At 48.6% G+C, this 13,374-nt stretch overlaps 5 protein-coding genes across 5 annotated transcripts; 1 reads left to right on the plus strand and 4 right to left on the minus strand.

The window, feature by feature from the left end:
- Positions 1-522: 522 nt before the first annotated feature.
- J7337_004753 (uncharacterized protein) lies at positions 523-1,770 on the minus strand (the record flags this gene model as incomplete). Its single annotated transcript, XM_044822442.1, has 2 exons — positions 523-1,539; positions 1,588-1,770. The coding sequence occupies 2 exons, from the start codon at positions 1,768-1,770 to the stop codon at positions 523-525; spliced, it is 1,200 nt and encodes a 399-aa protein (XP_044683775.1).
- A 1,256-nt stretch (positions 1,771-3,026) lies between these two features.
- On the plus strand, positions 3,027-4,091 carry J7337_004754 (uncharacterized protein; the record flags this gene model as incomplete). Its single annotated transcript, XM_044822443.1, has 3 exons — positions 3,027-3,392; positions 3,507-3,860; positions 3,918-4,091. The coding sequence occupies 3 exons, from the start codon at positions 3,027-3,029 to the stop codon at positions 4,089-4,091; spliced, it is 894 nt and encodes a 297-aa protein (XP_044683776.1).
- A 1,723-nt stretch (positions 4,092-5,814) lies between these two features.
- Positions 5,815-7,465, minus strand: J7337_004755 (uncharacterized protein; the record flags this gene model as incomplete). The annotated part of the gene is made up of 2 exons (XM_044822444.1): positions 5,815-6,301; positions 7,107-7,465. The coding sequence occupies 2 exons, from the start codon at positions 7,463-7,465 to the stop codon at positions 5,815-5,817; spliced, it is 846 nt and encodes a 281-aa protein (XP_044683777.1).
- A 1,057-nt stretch (positions 7,466-8,522) lies between these two features.
- Positions 8,523-9,548, minus strand: J7337_004756 (uncharacterized protein; the record flags this gene model as incomplete). Its single annotated transcript, XM_044822445.1, has 1 exon — positions 8,523-9,548. The coding sequence occupies one exon, from the start codon at positions 9,546-9,548 to the stop codon at positions 8,523-8,525; it is 1,026 nt and encodes a 341-aa protein (XP_044683778.1).
- Positions 9,549-10,091: 543 nt separating this feature from the next.
- J7337_004757 (uncharacterized protein) lies at positions 10,092-12,824 on the minus strand (the record flags this gene model as incomplete). The annotated part of the gene is made up of 1 exon (XM_044822446.1): positions 10,092-12,824. One exon carries the CDS (start codon positions 12,822-12,824, stop codon positions 10,092-10,094), a length of 2,733 nt encoding a protein of 910 aa, XP_044683779.1.
- Positions 12,825-13,374: the final 550 nt, after the last annotated feature.

The raw sequence follows: 13,374 nt of genomic DNA on the forward strand, positions 1-13,374 counted from the left end.
CACGATCGAGCGAAGCATTGTTCGGCGCTCAGGCCAAGTGAGGCTTCTACTGTAATTTTCCGAGTTGGATCATCTGGGGAATGTGCCAAGCGAACAATCTCCATATACAACGTGTATCCATGAGATGAAACATCATGATGAGTTCATGGTGATGTCGGACTGCCTTGGGGAGACCGAGTAAAGAGCCTGAAACCTTTGCGGAAATGGTCGGCTGTGTGAGCCTTGAGGAATTGACGTGGAACCGCATGTTTGATGACTGGATTTTGATCGACTGGGACGATAATATCCATGATCGCGCAAAGTTAATCGTTATTTGGGCTGGAAGACAGGAGATCTTGCTCCGGTCAGTGTAGTAATTTCTAGATACAAGGTTAGAGGAATTGGCACTACCTCAAAAGAAAGACTTATTTATTGGGTATTAGATCGAATCGAAAAATACAAACGCCCCTCTAACATCACTGCCTGCTTTTAGTGTCTAGTTTATATAACAATGAATCAACTTCCGTTGACCCGGACTTTCGGTTATGGTGATCGTGTAGTCGTTTGCTGGAACTCTCTGTGCACTCTTATGCCCTGCAGTATCTCCTCACTGCTCGAGTTCCCACCGTCGACTTTGGCGTTGTAGGTCGTAGTCGTGAGCTCAAAACCCTCAACATCAGGTCTTAACTTAGTGTTGACTGGTGCCGATGTCTCTGTGAATTTCGGCCCCTTGATCAAATCGGTAGAGTCGTTGTCATCAGGGAGTCTATAGAACGCATTCGTCGATGCAGAGCCGTTGGAACTCCTGCCAGCGCCAGTGTTCTCGTGGGACTTGAGGCCCTTTGTTGACTTGTCGCCTGATTTTCTGACATTACTGCGAACTGTTGACGCGAAACTGCTGAGGCCGGTGAATTTGGCGACGAGTCGGAGAACAGGCAACATGGTTGGGAGATTTGCTGAAACGATACCGGCTGACATTTCGATCTCGGTCCATCCTACTGTAGGGGCGAGTGTGTAGCTTGGATCCGTGTTCGTGTAGGTGAAGAGAACGCTGGTTCGATAGGCTGAGGCGAAGACGACGAAAGATCCGATGGCGAAGGCAGCTGTAAGACCAAGCTTTTCAGACTTGCCGAGCTGAAGTTTCCAAATAGGAGGCAGTGGTAGACACAAGATGACAATATCGGTAAAAATAGTCGAAGCGGCGTTGGCGATCCATGTTCCGACTTGGTTGATACAATGGCCAGGGAGATCGGGATACCAGAGTTTGGCAACTGGGATGCAGATGAAGATGAAAAGAAAGGTGATGGTGATGACCCAAGAAAAGACAAAGGTTCCCACGAGCCATGCCATCTTCTTGAAGTAGGGGACGCGGAAGATTCGGTAGTACATGAGCAGAAGACTCAGCTTCGTCCAGCCAAGGTTCCAAGCATAGAGAACTTCAGCGACCACTAGCCATTTTGCCATCATCACGATCTGCGAGGGAGGGACTTTGTCTGCGTGAATGCCCATTCCGTTGGCGTGCATGGCGAAGATGAATCCTACAACGACCAAGTTCCACGACTAAACTGTTAGACTGTGTTATATCTAGCAGACCATGAGTGTACCTACCATGGAGAATAGAATAACATAGTCATCCCACCAAAGCTTCTGTGCCTTCAAGTGTCGACTATACAACCGAAGACCACAAGAAACCAACGCCAAAACAGTCATGGAAACAACAACCTCGACAGTCCATGGTTGAATGTTGTGCTTGTCGAAGCCAGGAAGGCCTGGGAGCTGAGACTCGGCCATGATAAAAAAGAATGCTTACAATGAACAAAAAAGAGAACAAGAGCTAAAACGGGATAAAGGAACGGAGTATATTTTAAAACATAATGTATTGTTCACAGGAGAGTACAGTATCAAGGGAGTGGAACCCATGGTCAGAACTCATCTGACAGATCATATTCCAGCCTAGGTAAAAAAGGATAGAACGTGACTTGACTGGAAAAAGCAATGGAACCCAAGGGCCTGGTATCAAGTTGGGCAAGGACTCGACGTCTAGGCTAGAACGTGGTTGTGGATTCATTTCCGCACAGCCGGGAAAAGGTCTTCCACCCTGTCCAACTATCTTGTCATCGGTAGACTGACCGACAATGAAGAAGTAAGGCGAGACACAGACGCTATAGTGAGACATTTATTAATGAGTCCATCATGCTATCCTCCGGCTTGTCCAATATCATTCTCTTCATGATACATCCTTTCATGCAGAGTCATGCTTCAGCTCGGATATAAAACTGACAGGGGTTTATGTAAGTGAGCCGACTGGCCGATCACGCAGTGGCGAGCTTACACGATATTTGGATAGATATTTGCTCATAGGGTAGTATTCTTCCTATCTTCCTACTGTACAGGGGACTGACTGATTCAGGAACACGCACGACTTCTGATGCATCATATGCATAAGAACTTTTCATGTCGTTTTGTCTCGGGAATAGTCGTTGCTACGCCGTGGCGTCGGTGTTTTTTTAATATTACCCTGTGCCTGTAAACACTCTAATGTATTTCTTCACCAATGAGTTTCAGAATGTGGGGAATGCCGAGGATAAAAAACGTGTGAAACGAAACAAGACCTGCAGAGTGATTCCGCGCGTCAAAGTATGTGATCTCTTGAACCAACATGCATTTTTAGTTGTTGGTGAAAGACTACACAGCAGAATAACCTCGACGGTCCGGCCCGTTTTCTAAACGCTCTGAATGTCTGATCGCAGTAGACTCTTCTTAGACTCTTTCTCCATGCGGAACGGCGCCGCCCATCGCACGGAGAAGTATCCCCTTGCGGATCAAGGTCTGGCCACCGACTCAATTCTGCGCATGTCCTAGCCCCCTGATCGTCGCTAGGTACAACACACGTTTCCATCGGTGGGTTGTCGTGAGGAGTACATAGCATAGCCCAGTTCTCTAGCTCTTCTTTCGGAAGCATACCAAGAAATCTACCTCCATACCTTTTCCATTCATCACACCAGGAACAATAACACTGTGCCGTAACTTATCATCTTTTTGCAAAAATGGCTGCCAAATCTACTATCAAGGTTCCCCACCTCGGAGGCATCGATGCCGGCTATCGTGTCTCGGGCTCTGGCATCGACTCTAGCAAACCTACCCTTGTGCTCGTCAACTCCATGTGCACCACATCATCTCTCTTTGAAGCACAGTTCTCTGCTCAGGAGCTCACTGACAAGATCAACCTTCTCGCCATCGAACCCCTCGGCCATGGCGCCACAAGCTCAAAGTCAGAGCACTTCACCTACTGGGACTCAGCCATCATGAACCTCCAGGTCATGGAAGCTCTTGGCGTCGACAAGGCTTTCGCCCTGGGAACAAGCGCTGGCGGCTGGATCGTCGTTCGCATGGCTCTTCTAGCCCCTGAAAAGGTACGTTGCTTCCTCTCAAGAAAGTACAAGTCCACTACTTCGGTAGTGGCCTTTTGTCATACCCGGTTACGTTAAAGCCCCCCTGACTTACACACACCCGTTCCACTACAACAGATCCTTGGCCTTCTCCCGCTTGGCACGTCCATGGACTACGAGTCCGCAGAGTCTCGCGAGAAAGGCTGCTGGGACCCCAAGACTCAGCTTGGCCCCTTCTACGAGAGCTGGCACAGCAATACGCCCACGCCTGACTTTGTCGTCGATGACGTTTGGCGCGGTCTTGTCTCGTCGGTAGGCTTCGGAAGCAACCCGTCTCCTGAAACGCTGGCGTTCTGGGACGAGACGCTCAAGCAGGTCTATCGCGGAGACGAGGGCCGAAAGAAGCTGCGGATCGCCGTTGTCAACCTCTTTGAGAGGGATGGTCTGCTTCTCCGCTTGCGAGACGTCAAGTGCCCCGTTTACTGGCTTCAGGTGAGTGATAAAGTGACCTCCACTGGGTTAAGCGGAGACTAATCATTGTGTTGTTAGGGCACTGCCGATCCTGTGTTTGGCACGACTGTTCCTGCTGAGCATATCAAGCTCTTCACTTCTAGCCCTGAGGCTACGCTTGACTTTGTCGAGGGTGGTGGTCATTACCTGAGCGCTACTAACCCCAAGGAGATTAACGAGGCCATTCTCAAGATGGTGAACAAGTATGCTTAAGATAAGATAGGATAGAACATAGCTCTTGATGAATTGATATCTGCTGCTATGACCCAGGGTTTCCCCAACATCCTCCACTGTTACTCTCATTTGGCTGTTGGTTCTTTCAACAAAATCATCCCCGGACACGGGTTTAACAAGTTTCCCGACGAGTATGGGGCCGGGCACTAGGGTTTACCCAACGGGCGGGACGGCGTCGAACTATGTATGAGTTAGTTAGTGGCTCCATCAAATATTGTTCGAGTTCCTGACAAGAGAACGTATTGAGGCTGAAGCTTACGAGAAGAATTTTCCGAGGGACGTCGTATTGAGGTCTCTCTGATTTGTCAATGGCTCATGGTTGAAACAGGGAACAAGTCCCGTGAGCAAAGGTCATTTGTCTCAGTATCGTATGTTGTTATCTGAGTAACCGAGGATGGCTCTGATGTAACAGAGTAACTGCTTATGGTTAAGAAGTTGACCACCAGCCAAGCACGGAAATAATAAAATTTCTCTTCGGCGGGCCCTGAGCTAACAATCGTCGGTTAGATAAAAGGCCAACCCATCGATGTAACCCTTCAGTCGCATCAAAAGGTCCGATGAGCCTCAAGTCTTGGTCCAAGTCCTATTTTGATAGTCTGTCAGACTAAACGCGCGGATGAGTCTCAAGACTTCCGTCCAGCCTATGAATTCACGCTTGAATGGCTCTGGTTATATGTGAATCCACAGCCTTAATATCATCCGAGGACTTTGGCTGGCACTATTCAGGTTCCGCGGATGGTTTACCCTTCATATCGGCGACATCGGTACGAGTCAGTTGGTGGTGGCTGCAGATCATTGTCAGCCGCTAGCTTTTCGCTGCCTATTGCCACAGCATCATACCTATTTAGTATATAAAATGGCAGCCTCAGTTTTGATGTAGCTTGAAGTAGTATTATAATTGCTTATATTGCTTTTCTCGACAGTGAGTGGTAGGGCCAATTGCTTCAACGAGTCAGTGCACCAGGTAACAACAAAAGAAATGTCGGGAACAAAAATGAAGCAAAAATGAAACCCGTATTTGTAAAAACTAGTGTACAATCAGCAGATGAACCTCCTTGCTGACTCTGCTGATGAAGATTGTTCGGCAATATGCTTAACAAAACCCTTCTTAATTCCACTCAGCTAATAATTTAGGAACCTCAGCTCTTATCCTGGGTTATTTCCCTTTTGACTTATAACCTTGTTATTCTATGTCTGATGATTTGAGATATATCTTTGCCATTCTGAGTCTATACTCTCACTAATAAAATCTACATAGTCCCCCTGTTTGTATAAAATAAAACATAAGCTTTACTTGCTAGCAAGCTGAGTCTTATGTCTTGTCTGAGATTAAATTCTGTACCTACTGAGATATTATATTTAAATTGCCTACTGCTATAGGTTTTGCCTGGTCAGGATTGTCTTTCACTACGTCATGGTACAGAATAGGGAGATGAAGGAGATGCAACTTGGACTCAAGTTCTTATTCGTGGTCCAACCATCAACATTTTGGAACGGGATATCATCAATGATGGAACTATCATGTAAAGTTATACCAAGGGAATTATCAACAACACGCAGGTTGTCACGTAATCAATCATTCAGTCACATCATTCACTCATCCTCCCGTAAGACATAATAACAGTTTTCTCCTTATGCTCGTCACTCTATTCGTACAAGATACAATTCTCGTCCCCCGGACATTGTTACAGTCGGCTGTCCTTTAGAACGCAATCCATACACCCGAAGAGAAGGAGCCTCGAATACTATACTGAAAGGCATCGAAACGAAGGAAGCCGCATGACCCGCGCTCCAGGTGGTTGATCACTCCAGCTAGAGTGGTGGACACTCTGTGGCACCCTCTGTTAGGGCAGTGGTACAGATCCTGCTGGTGGCGGGGAGAGGCCAGATGCTGGTTCAGACTTGAGAGCTGTCTGAAGGTGTCACCGCAGAGGGAGCACTGGTATCGTCCATAGCGAGCGTTGAAGGCGAGAGCTGTTGCTTGATAGGTTACTGTCTCCTTCCAGACGATGAGTCTGTTGCTCATGGAGCCAGGAGGATCTTGGCGTCTGACTTGCTGGGGGTGAGGGTCGCGGTTCAGAGGTGCATTGGGCCAAGCAGCTTGCTCAAGATGGTCGATAACGCCACTGGCAGCATTGAACTGCGCCGGGCAGAAGGGGCATGTGACGTCTCTCTGGTAGCCTGGCACGCTGGAATGGTTCTGTCCCTGCTGTATGGCGTTAGACTGCTACTTAGGTCAGTAGTTGTTTATGTCTAGTTGGTCTGCGGTAAACAAACCTGGTTAGGGACACGGGAGCCTGAGGATCCCTGATAGTGAGAATAAGGAGAGTAATAGGCACACAAGAATGCTTGATGAGATCTCAACTCTGAATACCCACGGAAGCCACTTCCACAGCCGATACATTCCCAGTATGGCGGAATGTGGCCCAGAGCCTCGCAATGTTGGTCTCGGGAGAATCGTCCCGTGGGGAACTGTCGCTAACAAGTTCCACACGAGTACATATTCGCTTTGGCTAGTCGATAAGACGGTTTTGAGTGTCTGTTTGCGGAAATGAAGGTAAAGTTAGGAAGATGATACTGGGCGGACGACGAAAGATGGGTGTCGAGAGGAGCGGAGGAGAGGAGTATGCACCAGGAAACGGTTTGCGTGGCGGGGAAATTGAGAAAAGATTGGCAAGAATAACTTGATGGGTGGACTTAGGGTTGTGCCTCGTCCGATGTTCCCAAGGCTTGCTGTAGTATTGGGTGTTCAGTGTTCAGTGATTCCCAGTGCAGTTCAGCAGACGGGAGCCTAGCTACCTAGTCTCATGTTAGATACCTTAGACACGTATTATTACCTAAGGCATACAACTGATACAGCATGACATTCTAAACCGACCTCAGATCAATGACCAGTGTCTTCCCGCCTACTGCCGATTACCCAGGCCAAAACAGAAGACACAAGATACAACAACCCCCCCCCCCCCCCCCTATGGCAAAGCTATCATCTTATACGGATCAACAATAGTAGCAATACTCTTCTGCACCTGCTGAAACCGCATAATCTTACAACTCTCACTCTCAAGATGATTTATCAGCGCAGCCAACGTCTTGAACTCCTTCCCACACGACCTCTTCACACAATGATACAAACTCTGCTGATGTCTCGGCGACTCAAGATGCTTCTTCAAGCCAAAAAGGGTTGTGTGAAGTTTGTGGCATAGATAGCACTCGAACGCTTTGGACCAGGGGTTCCACGCTGCAGTTGGGTTGATGGCGTACATCTTCTCGCCGTGCCATGCTAGCTCTCTGTTCGTGATGCTACTGCGTCGGTCGCGGTTCTTGATGTAGCGGTAGAGCTTTCTGCGGTCCATGGGGACGCGAGGACATGAACCTCGTTCTAGATGGTGGGATAGACCTGTTGCTGTGTTGCAGGTTGCTCTGCAGAAGGGGCATTTCACTGCTGCTACGCGATGAAGCTTAGAGTTTAAATGCGGAACAGAGTTAGCAACCTCTCTGTTTAATGTTGGATATGAACTTACCATCCGAACGAAATTGGCGTTCATGAACTGACGGTTGCAGTCCGCGCAGTGGAAATGACTCGCAATCTCATGCTCCCTAATCTCAGCCTACGTCACAGCCTTATCACCGCATAAATGACACTCAGGTGCATTTCGACGCCAATATTGTTCAAGGTTCATGTGCTGACGACGATCATACTCGTCGTCGAAGCAGTCACTACAGCTATCGCACCCAAATGCTGATGAGGCGTGGCCTGTCGCTTGACAATGTTGGTCGCGAGCTTTTCTACCAGCGTAGAAGAGTTTGTCGCAGTCTATGCAGTAGTAGGTCATATCGATCGACGGTTGTGAGCGTTGAGGAGGGTGATTGGTGTTTGTGAGAGTTTGAGGGGCTGGGGAAGTTGTAGTTAATTTAATCTCGGGTGAGCTATCGTCAAGTTTCAGGATAGAGTTTTGGTGGTGACCGTCCAGATCAACAACCGAACATGTCCTCTATCTACAGATTTCTCGCTTGTACTGTTCTGTCGTACATAGTTGTATTCTATTATCAATCATATTTGAGGCATTCATGATATGAAGTCGATGTTTGGCCAAGTCAACAAGTCGAGTGTCAAGCAAAACTAAAATAGTTTGGGAATAGTGTCAATCAGGGACCAGACAACTGAGGCTATCACCCTCCAACTGTTTTTTAGAACACGGATGATCAAGCACGGATTGACCGTAAAGAATTCCATTGATATTTTTCGATATGCGATAACTGAGAGCATTAACCATTATTCGTAAAAAGGACCCTGTCCACCATGAGGGACAAGTGGTATCATCAAGAAACAAAGCAATCCCTTCCGACTCCATGCTTTTCATAACCCATAACCCATGAGCAAATAACAAACCATCAAGCAATACCGCATTCCTACCCCTCGACAACCATCTCATCCACCATCTTCATAAACCTCTCCCTATACTCCTCCGGATCCGCCGTGATGCTCATCGGTCCCTTATGCGCAACCTTGTTGAAAATCTTGACAATCTTGGTCAACGCCCTCGCCTGAAAAGCATGCTTCGCCCAGAAAAAGTCCAGCACAACACATCGATACGTCCACTTCCCATCCACATCATCAACACCCCTTCGCCAGCGTCCGGCATCAGATTCCACAACTGGAACTTCCATGCCCTGAGGGTATCGTACCAAAAAGAGGGAGTAGTCCACTGCGTTGCGTGAGGCGAGAAGGGCAGAGTCTGCGAAGAGGAGAGATATAAGCTCCTGTTTGGCTTGGTGTGTTACACGGACTTTGTCGGGGAATTCGTCGACGAGGCGCTCTATAACGCTATCTGGAACAAGAGCGCCGTCTGCGATGTCTCGCTCTGGGAAGAAGTAGTCGTTGGGCTTGAGGTCGTACGTCTCCCACTTCTTTCCTTCTTCGCCCTTTGGTTTTCCATAGAGTAGATTCTCCATGACAATGTGATGTGTTGGGGCGGCACCGATCATACCGCCAATGCTCGCCTGCGACGAAACAACCAGATCCGTGATCCTGACAAGCAAACTGTGCGGCTGAAACTTCATGTGTCCAATATAAGGATCCAACAACTCCTTGACGAAGAAATCATGCTCAAAGCGTCTTGGCAGCGATTTGATGAGAAACTTCTCATTCGCCGTCGTGAAGAAAGTAGAACCACTGTACCCTAGATCACCAATAGGTACAAGCTCAGCATTCTCTTCCCCATCTGTCTGAAAAGACTCATGGTATTCATCCTCACTAATCTGCCAGACCTCTTTGCGCAGAGCAAGAAAGTCGATTGAGCGATAGCGCTTTAGGAGCAGACGAAAGAGGCGGAAGAAGGCGATTATGGTCTTGATGATGCCCTTCTTTGACTTGCCGTGGCGTTGGCTTATAGCTTTTGCGATAGAGACTGAGATGCGGGATGAACGAATCTTCATGCCTGCGGTTTTCGATGGAGTGAAGAAGAAGGTTTTGGCCAATTTTGAGGCTAGAATTTTTGTGTGTTGTTCGAGAAGCTGTTGATGGAGGGGGTAGTCAGTCGAGTGAAGATGGTGGAATGAGTGAGTGGTTGGGGGAGGCTGACGTCACTGTATTGTCAGTTGAGGATCGAGATCGAGACTTCAAGCTCCATGTGTGTCCAGTTTGTGCAACAGGACGTGTTTTACAGAGTCAAAAATAGACAATTTCTCAGCAGGAAAAAAAAATATTAATTGTATCAGCGCTGTATATCCTATCCTGTTCATCCCGGTCATTACCGTTCCGTATCTATAGTTCTGTATCTGTGTATGCTTATAAAAAGGAAACCCATCGCTTGCTTTGCGCCAGTCGCTTCAATCCCAATCCCAATCCTAATAACAATCCCAATAACAAAGAAAACAATAACTCCGAGAAATTTCTCTTGTTGCTTTTGTATATCCGCTGTAATAAGCCATCCTGACGCATATTATGAAATGCAGTATAAGAATGAATGTGTGCTCAGCTTAGAAACTGAACAGTCCACTTCGTCTCTTACCCAAGGGGTAGACGATCAGTGCACTCATGAACAAACCGACACTGATACCAATGGCAACTTGGATGACCTTGAACAAGACGTTGAACGCAGTTCCTTCAAGATTGCCCATTGTGTTCATGTCGGATGCTACCTTTGTTCCGTTCTTGGTAATCTCGTCGGCCATAGTGATGCTGGCTAACAGAGAACCTCCCGCTGCTAAGCCAGAGGGAACTTGCACGAAAATCGCTGGAAGCATAGCTGCAGCTGCGAGACTGTATCCCACCTTGCGGGGCTTCTTCTCGGGCTCGTGATGTTTCTCTGGTGTTCCAGGTCGAGACTCGGGGTCATTGAGGGTAGGGAGGGACCACGAGTCCGAGTCGATTTTCTTCTTGGTATATCGTGGTCGAACCCTGAGCTTCCACCAGTCGACAAAGTCCAGGTATCCATTCTCGATATGTCGACCCATTCTCGAGTACAAGTTCGCGAGAATACCAATCGTCAAAGCACCCAGCATATTGGAGATTTGCCCGTTTCCTCCAAAGTACTCAGCGCAGTAACTGTTGACCGACCATCCAGCTAAAGCCATCCCGACCATAACAGGAGTTTGCTTCCACTTGGCTTGGTTGATGAGACAGAGACACATGGTGAAGCCTGGGACGAAGAGGAAGTACCATTCCCGACCGAGGGGGTTATCGCAGGTCGAGCGACTCGTTGCGTTACTGTCGATCATGCCGTAGAGCGAAGCACCGATAGTGATACCGTATCCGAGGAAGAGAGTGTAGATGAGAGCGTGGACCATGCGTACACTACCGGCGACGAGGTTATGGCTTTGAAGCTCGAGAGAACTACAGAGGACCATGTACCCTGGGAGAATGAGGGCAATACTACTCTGTGCTAGTGCACTGAAACAGAAGAGTTTGCCGTTTTGGATAGAACCGAATGCTCGAGCGAAGAACGACGTGATAAGGGCGGCCGAAACTTCAAAGACGTGGGCGTATAGTTCATTGCTAGGCGCCAAGACGAGTTGAAGAATACCGACGATACATCCGAGAAAGAAGGCAATAGGTAAATCGATGAACCGGCCCTGGAAAGCAAAGGGCGCAACACAAGCTGAAGCGACGCCGTATAAGAACACCCGAATCCAGACGTTGTATTTATCCTTCCGCGTGTTGACATCGTCAAGTCGTTTCGTCGCTTCTTCAACCCCGATCTTGTCATGGACAACTTCTTTGTAAATGTTGTGTACGTCTCGAAGACGACCGAGGTCAATACCCTGCGGTACACGAACGAGCTTAACCTCAGTGGTATGCGTAGTGCTATCATCAAAGCTGATAATCATGCATCCAGGGAGGTACAAGAACTGAGCTTCAATCTCGAGGACACGAGATGACATTGTCATGTACTCTTCCAACCGATGTGTAGGCGCACCATACATCATAAGAGCCCTACACAACTTGAGCAGATACCGATGTCGTTGGATAATACCCGCAATATGAATAGTAATCCTCGCCTTATCACGCTTCTTCGGGGGTGGCGGTTGTTGCTTTATCTTCTCAGCCCATTTATCAGAGATATTCGCTGAAGCTGGCGCCGCAAACATGGAAGAGGACTTCATCAACTCCGTGAGTGCAAGCGAAGACGTCGAGTTTCTGTTCTTGTGGTAATTGAACAACCCGCTCGTCGGTCGTGAGCGAGGTGGTGATCGGATAGGAGGCGTTCCGTTGGATGAGCCGGGGCGGGATACAGGTGGTGAGTTACGCGGCGACATGAGTGGTGTACCCGGATCCTTGGGTGTGTTCATACCGCTACCTGGTGCTCTATCATCGTGATACAGCTTCAGCAGTGACGAGAGAATACCGCCGCGGTATTGGTCCGGTCGGGGGACGTAGTCGTGGGCGTAAGCTTGTTGAAGAACAGGTGTAGCAGTTCCAGAAGTCGGTCCACCGTTGGGATGCTGTGTGAATAGATCCCGTTTTCCCTTGCGGGTATGAGACCTAACTAGATTCTCAGCCGCAGCGTGATGCTGAAAGCGATCAGAGTTTGCTATTCTCTGTCGAAGACCAAAGTATCCTCCTGCATCTTCAATGGTGTTTGACCCAGCCGGCGGTGAAATCTTGGGATTATCATAGTCCTCGATCAGCGGCTTAAACGAGGGGACTTCCTCAAGATCAAGCGATGCTCGTCGTGATCCAGGGGCAGAGTAACTCCCCAACGAGACAGCTAACCGATCAGCTCTCTGTCGTGCATCAGCCATAGATCGGTACTGTCTCTCCGTGGTCCTCGACTCCGCCTGGTCCGCCTTCTCCCGCTCATTAGGATCATCATAGCTCGTATTTCTCCTGAGCGCAGGTCGCGGTCTCTTTGGTCCTACTACATCCGGGGTATCTGGCGCGAGACCCTGGACCTGTCGTTTCTTCTCCTGCTCAGCGGAGAGGATCTTTGTGAGAGCAAGGCTTAGTTCGTAAGCATCTGGTGCGTTGGGGGGCAATTCCCCAGGGGCTAGTTTCGGTGAACCAGCTGGCGAGAAGACGCCTTCGTCTTTCTGCTGCTGTCGTGTTTGCGTTTGTTGCGGGCGAGTTGTTGAGTCGCTGCTCTCTCCGGAGGATTCTTTGCTGGAGTGGAAACCTACTCGCTTCTTTTCCCTGCGGAGGGGAGTGTGTACCAGACTAGGTCTCCCACCGCTGCCGCTCCCACTCCCACTATCATTCTGTTCAGATAGCATAACTAGCGAATGAATATTTTTTATGATGATAAAAAATATCGGGTCTGGAAATTGGGGGGGAAAGGCGAGGTTTAAAGGACTGGGCCCCTCGAGGGCAAAACTGAGTTTGGAGGATTGATCATGTTGTCGATCAAGGGGGGCACGATTTACATACTACTTATTCTGTGCCTGTGCCTGTGCCTGTGTCTGTGTCTGTTGTATAGTCTCGCTCCGGGGCGAGAACAAGAAACACAAAACTGGGCCTGTATAGTTTTTTCCCTCTGTAGGTGGTCGTGGTGTATTGTTGTGGCTACGGGGGCGGCAAACTTGCGTGATAAGGACTGTGGGTCGCCGAGAGCAAGCCCGAGATGGGACAAGCCAGGTTTAGTCCGTTCACTGATCAAGTCTGTGATGATGCTATATAAGTTGATGGATATGATGATGATGGTGTGCTTGGTTCCTTGGTTTCTCGGCCTATAAAGGGCTCGTCATAGCATTCGTGGTATGTTGTTGAGCTGGTATCGGTACTGGCGATATCATTTTTGGTGTTTTTGCGTCGAGTCATGAAAAT

The sequence above is a fragment of the Fusarium musae genome, chromosome 3 (assembly GCF_019915245.1).
Source record: "Fusarium musae strain F31 chromosome 3, whole genome shotgun sequence".
NCBI lineage: Eukaryota > Fungi > Ascomycota > Sordariomycetes > Hypocreales > Nectriaceae > Fusarium > Fusarium musae.